We start from the raw sequence: 9,144 nt of genomic DNA on the forward strand, positions 1-9,144 counted from the left end.
CACCAAAAAAAACACCCCTCTTGACCACAAAAAAAAAAAAAAAAAAAAAAAAAAAAAAAAAAAAAAAACAGTATAGTGGCTTGCACCCATAGTCCCAGCTACTCAGGAAGCTGATGCAGGAAGATCACTTAAGCCCAAGAGGTCTAGGCTGCAGTGAGCTATGATCCTGCCACTACAGTCCAGCCTTGGTGACAATGCAAGACCCTGTCTCTAAATAAATAAATCAAAAGAAGAAAAACAGCCTACCAGGATTTGGGTTATGATGACATTGAGTCTATGAATCAGATTGGAGAGAACTAACATATTAATAATATCAAGTCTCCTAATGTATGAATATAGTATGCTTCTTCATTTATTTAAGTCTTCTTTCATTTTTCTTGGCTACTGTTTGCTCTCTTCTACTGTTTTTAGTTTTTTATGTAGAAGTCTTGCTTATCTTTGGTTAAACTCATTCCTAGTATATATGCAATTCATTTTTGTATATTGACCTTGCAACCTGTGACTGTGCTGAATTCACTTATTAGTTCCAGATTTTTGCAGGCGAAAGTAGATTCCTTAGGATTTTCTACATACGCAACCACGTGTATCAGTGTATATATCACTTTAAATCATTTAAATTATGTGAACTATATCTCGCCATCCCCCACTAGACTACATCAGGCATGAATAACTTAACGTATTAGCTTATACAAATATTTAATCTACAACTTTATCTGTTGTTCGCTGAATGGAAAAGGAAAGATTTCTTCATTTTTCAATTCCTCAGTAAATTACCTAGAGTTGAAAAAGAGCATTTGCTATTAAAGGCAGAATGATCAACTCATCAATCTCTAATGAATTCACAGCTGTTGGTAACTTCGTCTAGTTTTTTAGTATGATTTTCTGTATCATAATCAATTTTTGAGTAATTAAGGATTAGGCAATAAATGGGGACTTAACATATTGACAAGAAACTGCATAGGAAACATTGTAACCTACTGGGTACCTCAAACCGGAAATTCAATTTCTAAATAATTTTACATTATTTTCATTGAAAAAGATTTCTAAATTTTGACCCTTAATATATTTTTTAAACCTCAAAACCATGGTATCTTATTCCAATTTTAAAATTCTAGGCTCAGTAAGAAAAAGAAAAGATAATTATAGGCTGCGCATGTGAATCCCAGCACTTTGGGGGGCTAAACTGGATTGTTTGAGGCCAGGAGTTTGAGATCCACCTGGGCAATACAGTGAGACCCTATCTCTATAAAAAATTGTTCTTGAAGCTAATTATTTGTACTCACCCAAACACTGTATCATAATATAAAAAATCATTAAAACTTTTTAAAATAGAGATGGGGTCTCACCATGCTCCTCAGGCTGGTCTTAAATTCCTAGGCTCAAGTGATCCTCCTGCTTTGGCTTCCCAAAAAAATAGAATATTTAGCTGAATCCTAGCATGAGGTCAGGTAAAATCTGGCTAACAGTATTTCCTAGAAGAAAGTCACCTGAGTCCACCAACCACCTAGGAGTCACAATAGATAGGTCAAGCCCACCTGAACATTAGAAGACATTAGTTATTGTTCTCAACCTAAACAGTATGGTGCAAGTCATATATATGCAATTATAGCTAATGAATCTTTGATAATATGTCTGGAAAAGTTCAAACAATGGTAACTAGGAAAAGACTCTGACAGTACAGTCTGTCAAAAGGATTTTTTTTTTTTTTTGAGATGGAGTTTCACTCTTGTTTCCTAGGCTGGAGTGCAATGGCATGATATTGGCTCACAGCAACCTCCACTTCCCGGGTTCAAGCAGTTCTCCTGCCACAGCCTCCTGAGTAGCTGGGATTACAGACGCATGCCACCACACCTGGGTAATTTTGTATTTTTAGTAGAGACGGAATTTCTCCATGTTGGTCAGACTGGTCTCGAACCCCCGACCTCAGGTGTTCCGCCCACCCTGGCCTCCCAAAGTGCTGAGATTACAGGTGGGAGCCACCATGCCAAGCCCCAAAAGATTTTTTCTTCAAAAAGTTCTATCACATTGTTGATCTTATTCATAAAACAACTGTTCCAAAAAACTTATTTACTTAATCACCAAATTGCCAGTAGAATTTCAAAAATACTTCCCTGAGGAAAAAAATTAAAAATGTAAAACGTGTCATTCAATTATATTCCATCATTTGACTTTAGAAAACATATATGAAATTCAGTTTTAAGGGAGGAATATCATGTGGTGGCTCACAGGCACTTTAGGGACTACTTTCCTCTAGCAAGAATACCTCTGCTGCTGTAAGAGTTTGGACTTTTGATTTCCTGGTTAACCACTGGTCAATCAGGAGGATTCTGAGATTGTAATCTTTACTGTGGCTTAAGAAAAAGAGGGTGTCTTCACTTGCTTATACGAGCCAGATAGGTTGGGCTGACACTTTGGGAGTTTGAGTTAGAATAAAGTCAGGTTAAGACAGGTTATTATTCTATTTTATTTATGATAATAAAATTATATTTGTTTTTTAAAATGTCCTCATCTTTTGGAGATATTGCCTCAAAATAATCTAGGGTGGAAGGAGGATGACTGAAGAGGGATGGATAAAAAAGACTGGCCATGTATCAATGGTTGAAGCTTGCTGTTGCTTCATTATACTATTCTCTACTTTTGTAATCATGCTTGATAAAATGTTTTAAAGCATTTTATTCACAATTTCAAGTTTTTTCAGATTCTAATCACTATTGAAAATTTAGTGTATAATAGTAAAATCTGTATGGTGACTCACCGGACATTTTCTGGTCTGAGTTTATCGAGAACCATCTCTATTAAGTCAGGTCTAAATTCTTCCAGTAAATATTCTGCTGTGAGCACTTCTTCTAGGGGATAATACTTTTAAAAAGGAAAATATAAATAAATATACATAGCTACTACATAGTTTATTAAAGCAGATATGTAATACATTAAATTCATTACTGTACACCCTTTCTCCCTTCAATTAAATTTTACTCCATTGGAAAAATTTTCTGAGGCCCTAAATCATTTTCTCTTTCCTACCACATTGTTAAGCAGTTTCATATTGTTTGATGATTCTGCCAAATATACTGTTAATCTCCAAACATACTTCCATTATAGAGAGCAAAATCACATTTCTTTCAGGGAAAACCATGAATATTTCTGGTCAAAAATTGAGTACTTGTTAATGAAGAAAATTCGGTAATAAAATGCTGACACCTACAGGATTTTAAATATAAAGTACACACATTTTATGAACAGAATTTCCTAAATTTCTATGAAACAAACTAGACAAACATTTGGGAAACTGTTGTGGGGAAAAAAACGGCTCATATTTTGACCAGTGTAGAAAACAATCCAGAAGATGCTTTTGGTAAGAGCAACTTCCAATATTGGTAAGAGCAGCTTCCACACTGACTGATTCATTCATCCAATAAATATTTAATGAACATCTACTCTGTGCCAGGCACTGTTCCACGTACTATGGATAAAACAGTAGGTAAGACACATGAAATCCTTTGTCCTCCAAGAAGTGCACAAACATTGTAATTGGGAGGGAGGCAGACAATAAACAAATATTGTAATTTTAGTGAGAGGTGCTATGAAAACAATAAAAAAGGGGGAGGGGCATTATTTTAGATTGGGAGGTCAGAGAAGGTCTGAGGAGAAGAAATCTGAGGGGAGACTCAAATGATAAGAATCTAGCCAGGCTACCATCCTGGCTAACACGTTGAAACCCCGTCTCTACTAAAAATACAAAAAAAATTAGCCGGGCGAGGTGGCGGGCGCCTGTGGTCCCAGCTACTCGGGAGGCTGAGGCAGGAGAATGGCATAAACCCGGGAGGCGGAGCTTGCAGTGAGCTGAGATCCGGCCACTGCACTCCAGCCCAGGCGACAAAGCAAGACTCCGTCTCAAAAAAAAAAAAAAAAAAAAAAAAAAAAATCTAGCCAGGCAAAGATCAGATAGAAGAGTGTTTCATGTAGAGAAAATAGCAATGGGGGAGGAATAAACTTAATGTCTGAAAATTAGAGAGCCAGTACAGTTGGAGTGGAATGCAAATGGGAGAGGTGGGCTGGACAGTAGTATGGAAGATGGCCAGATAGGCTGGGGCCACATCACCTTGTAGGCCAAGGAAAATTTTGCATTTTATGCCAACTCTGTTGGGAAACCACTGAAGGAATTTAAACAGAGGAGTGAAACATTCAGATTTTAGTTTTCAAAAGATCACGAGGCTGGAAAAATAAACTACAATGGGGATCAAGAGGAAAATAGGGATCCCAGGTAAAAGACTATCATGGTAGCCCAAGCAAGAAATCATGATAACTCAGACTAGGATGGTAGCAATGGAAATTAAAAAAAAGTAAATGATCAATAGCTTTCACATAAGTAGCACTTGACATGCTGCAGAACTGAAATATATTTAAAGCCAATAAGCAAAATGCGTATTTAATAAAAACATTACAGAAAATAAATTTCAGGATGAAAATTAAGATTTTAAACATATCCTGGCATCAACATTTGCCCTGTTGCTACAAAGTTTAAAGTTTTATACCTCAGCTTCAATTTTAATAATTCACTTATTATTGAAAATAATATATGCAAGATTGCTGAAATACTCTACACAGCAATGTATACAGTAAAATAACAACAAACTTACATGCAATATTCCTGCAATCTTAGATGTATAGCCCCGTGGCCTCTCTTTGTCTTTAAACCTAAAAGCAACAGCATTCAAGTCCTAAAATAGAAAATTAATCCAATTAGATACATCCACCCTTATTTAGAAACTTTTTTTTTTTAAGTGTTTGGCTTGCACTATAAGCTTGCTACTCCATAAATACTCCATAAATACTTTATCACACTTTCTGAAAAAATGGCTATGCTTGATTTAGAAATGCATAGAGTATTTAAAAAATTTCTTAATGTGTATAAAATTTAATCCATCAACCTAGGCTTAAAACCAAAAACAAAATAGGTAAACAATTTTCAATGAAAATAACAAATACAGGATATGGCTCTATAGCCTAAGTTGTTGAAACTAGTAGCCAAAGAATTTAGAAAAACTGTGTGAAAGAACCTTGTGAGATCCAACAATTCCACCATAGATGATTTTGGTGACTCATTCAGAGAACAGCACCCAGATTAGGAGTTATTGTCATAATTTTTGGAAGCAGAAATTATACCTTTAAACTTTTATCTAGTTAAAAGGATGTTTCTTATACTAAAATACATTTGAGAATCTCGATAGGCTTTAAAGCACATATTTTTAAAAACCCATTTTAAAAAGGCTTTTAAAAATTTGAAAGACAAACACCATTTGTTTTATGCAAAAAAAAAAAAAAAAAAAAAGCCAGGCTCTTCCCACACATACAATAATAAAATCACTTTTAATAACACAATCATACATAAACAATTCATTACTTCTTTGAGAGTTTGCTACAGATTTAAAGATCTGAAAATGACAGAGCTCATGCAGCTTCAGGCAGGAAGTAACATAACCCCTGACAGATTCTAGCTCAAGAAACTGCTGATTTTCTTCTGAGCGATGGAAAAGCATTTGATTTCTTCCCTTTTCCATCCTAAAAAGGGCTACATGATGCCTTTCCCCTTAGTTGTGCCCCAAGTAGCAAATCAGATTAGTACAACTAAGCCTTAACTAATACTATTATACATTGCAAAATTTTAGAGTTCAATTAGGAAAAAAACGTTAAAAGTTTAACTGGGCCTTAAATTTAAACTAATTCACATGTATTTGTTCTTGAAAAATAGATTCCTTAAGAAAAGTTTTGGTGAAACAAAAGTACCTTGCACTCTTGGAAAACCCATTCTTGAGGTCCTTCTGCACGTAACTTCTGAATGTATTGAAACATGTGCAAAATTATATCTTCAACATGTACTGGAAAAAAGGGGCACACTTAAAAACCATTCAGTCCTTGAATCCTTCAAAGCAGTGAGCTCACTCCTAAGGTAAAGTCAGGTAAGTGGAAGATGGTCCCTCTTAGAAAATGCAGTCCTCACCTCCCTGAGACTGGTTTTAGGTGTCCCACACACATGGCCCTCTGGGCTCAGGGATATGTGACAGAAAGGGTGTTGGGGCAGTAAATGAGCAAATAAAAAGCCAAGTCCACATTTAACAAGTGCAACATAATGATCAGTTGTTAAGGGGAGAAGAATCGTCCATGAAACAAAGGCCAAGTTACATATGAAAAATACAATGGATAAGTTGTATGAATTAAAGTGTTATAGCTTTCAACATAAAACAGATCCACAGCAAGAAGAAGTTAAAAAACATCATAGAAAGTAAATTTTCATTCAAAAGTAAAAAGGTGAATCAATACTTACATAATCCTTCCTCGGTCAAGTCCACATTAATGATAAAAAACATAAAACCTCGGGCTCCTTCCTTCTGCCCACCAACAAGAGTATTAACCCAGCCTGCAACATTCAAAGGAAATCAACATGATTGATTGCATATGTGGCTTCTTTGAAGCTAAGAAAAATTTTTTAAATTCATACTGTATGTTCCTAAGACATGAGAATGAACCTCTTGCAAAAAAGATGTGGGAAAAAATCAGTTCAGAAAAACAGTTTCAGATGGTGCAGAAGTGGGGTCTTTCCTGAAGATTCCTCACATCAATTCCCAGTCAAGAGTAGACTACTGGCTGGGCACGGTGGCTCATGCCTGTAATCCCAGCACTTTGGGAGGCCAAGGTGGGCGATTGCTTGAGACCAGGAGTTTGAGACTAGCCTGGGCAAAATGGCGAAACCCCATCTCTATCTAAAAAAGAAAAAAAAAAAAAGACAACAGCATGCCAATAACCACCATCTCACTTACTAACCCAAAATGGTCACATCTAAGAATGTTCATTCACAGGACAATATGCAGGAGAAAATGAGAGCCAGAGTGAAAAGATGTGGTGGACACTCAGAAGCTGCTGCCCAGGAGACTTACCCTTTGATTTAAGTTCTGATAACAGACTTCCAGGACCTTCATGCCCAATGAGATGACCAAGATAATGACCAGGATTTGATTTGTAGTATTTCTGAAGGTCAGGTATGGGAAATGTCACATAGAGATTCCTAATATCTTTAATGGGTACTATTTTGTAAAGTTGCTGGAGAAAACAAATCACAGAGATTAGCTATATACAACTCCTACTGAAGAAAATATTTCTAAACTATGAAGAATGATTTTCATGGAAGAATACCAAATTTAAGAGCAAATCAGGGCCGGGCGCGGTGGCTCAAGCCTGTAATCCCAGCACTTTGGGAGGCCGAGACGGGTGAATCACAAGGTCAGGAGATCGAGACCATCCTGGCTAACACGGTGAAACCCCGTCTCTACTAAAAAATACAAAAAACTAGCCGGGCGACCTGGTGGGCGCCTGTAGTCCCAGCTACTTGGGAGGCTGAGGCAGGAGAATGGCGTGAACCCGGGAGGCGGAGCTTGCAGTGAGCTGAGATCCGGCCACTGCACTCCAGCCTGGGTGATAGCGAGACACCGTCTCAAAAAAAAAAAAAAAAAAGAGCAAATCAATTGCCACAGAAAATGATACACTGACCACAAATAAATAATGACTCAGCACTCTCCTAGTGGAATTTCATTACAGTCGGTATATAGTCCATGTTTGACCCCCTGAACCATGCAGCTAAATATTAATGGTTTTGAATGCTTATCTTCAGGTACAGGGTAACAGCTTCAACAGTTATTAAGACTACAGCTACCAAAACTACTTTTAGCATGTAAAGACCAGAACATATTGATATGTTTTTGGTGATTCATGATCCTAATAAATGTGAGATTGATTTTATTATCCTGACAAATACTTAAAACCACATGGGGGCTGGGTGCGGTGGCTCACACCTATAATCCCTGCACTTTGGGAGGCCAAAGGAGACAGATCACCTGAGGTCAGGAGTTCGACCTCAGCCTGGCCAACATGGTGAAACCCCATCTCTGTTAAAAATACAAAAATTAGCCGGGCACGGTGGCATGCACCTACAGTTCCAGCTACTCAGGGGGCTGAGGCAGAAGAATTGCTTGAACTTGGGAAGCAGAGGTTGCAGGGAGCCGAGATCGCACCGCTGCACTCCAGCCTGGGCAACAGAGCGTAACTCCTTGTCAAAAAAACCAAAAACAGAAACAAACAAACAAACAAACAAACTACATATGGGCTGGGTACAGTGGCTCACGCCTGTAATTCTAGCATTTTGGGAGGCTGAGACAGGTGGGTCACTTGAGATCAGGAGTTCAAGATCAGTCAAGGCAACACAGTGAAACCCTGTTTCTATTAAAAATACAAAAATTAGCCAGGTGTGGCAGTGTGTGCTTGTAGTCCCAACTACTCAGAAGGCTGAGGTGGGAGGATCAATTGAGCCAGGGAGGTTAAGGCTTCAGTGAGCCATGATGGCACCACTGCACTCCAGCCTGGGTGACAATGCAAAACTCTGTTTCAAAGAAAAAAAAAGCATAAATAATGAAATCTCCAAAAATTTTCACCTGGTCTACGCTAAACTGGGTATATATTATGTCAACAAATTAAGAAGACAAAATGCCAAAATTTATGCACTTACTTTAAGATGTTCTTCTTGGAAAGGGTGTTCAGGAAATTCTGGCAGTGGGACACTTTTGTTCTCTACTTCAGAAAATAACTTTACCACCAGATTAGTCAAGTCATCTAAAGATTCTACAAGAAAACAAACAAGGAAAACAGAACTTAAGTGAATCATAACATACAACAGGGAGAGCTTAAAATCTTAGGATCTCCTGAAAAGTTTCAGTACCACTGAAAGGAAAATGTGAAAATGATTACACCTCACACCTATCTCTCTCTATTTTAAAAAATTATTCACAAGTATTATTCACAATATTATTTCACAAGTATAATAAAATTAAAACAAATATTAGAAACAATAATTAATTGCATTTGGAAAAATGACTATGATTATCAACAGGCATATATACTGAACTACTAGCAGAGTATAACATTCACCTTATACATAAAGAATTTCCTTCTATGGTATAAAATTATCTTTTGTGCCTTTAAATGTGAGCATTTGCATTTTATTTATAAAATATGCCTGTTTTTACTTCAATTTTTTGACATGTATGAAGGACTCCAAAATGCACATTTTATATATGTGTGTGTGTATATATATGA

The 9,144-nt window shown here is 36.9% G+C and overlaps 1 protein-coding gene across 4 annotated transcripts in view; it reads right to left on the minus strand.

Moving 5' to 3' along the window:
- The window catches only part of IDE (insulin degrading enzyme), a 113,749-nt gene that overhangs the window by 49,941 nt on the left and 54,664 nt on the right, over nt 1-9,144 (minus strand). For all 4 annotated transcript variants that reach the window (XM_017876749.1, XM_017876746.1, XM_017876748.1 and 1 more), the window contains exons 6-11: nt 8,558-8,670; nt 6,936-7,098; nt 6,326-6,418; nt 5,788-5,879; nt 4,641-4,721; nt 2,756-2,859 (exon numbers count right to left, since the gene is read on the minus strand). In XM_017876749.1, the coding sequence (XP_017732238.1) occupies nt 2,756-2,859; nt 4,641-4,721; nt 5,788-5,879; nt 6,326-6,418; nt 6,936-7,098; nt 8,558-8,670 (646 nt within the window). The remainder of the gene's footprint in view (nt 1-2,755; nt 2,860-4,640; nt 4,722-5,787; nt 5,880-6,325; nt 6,419-6,935; nt 7,099-8,557; nt 8,671-9,144) is intronic.

The sequence above is a fragment of the Rhinopithecus bieti genome, unplaced genomic scaffold (genome assembly GCF_001698545.2).
Source record: "Rhinopithecus bieti isolate Rb0 unplaced genomic scaffold, ASM169854v2 scaffold_9383, whole genome shotgun sequence".
Taxonomy (NCBI): Eukaryota; Metazoa; Chordata; class Mammalia; order Primates; family Cercopithecidae; genus Rhinopithecus; species Rhinopithecus bieti.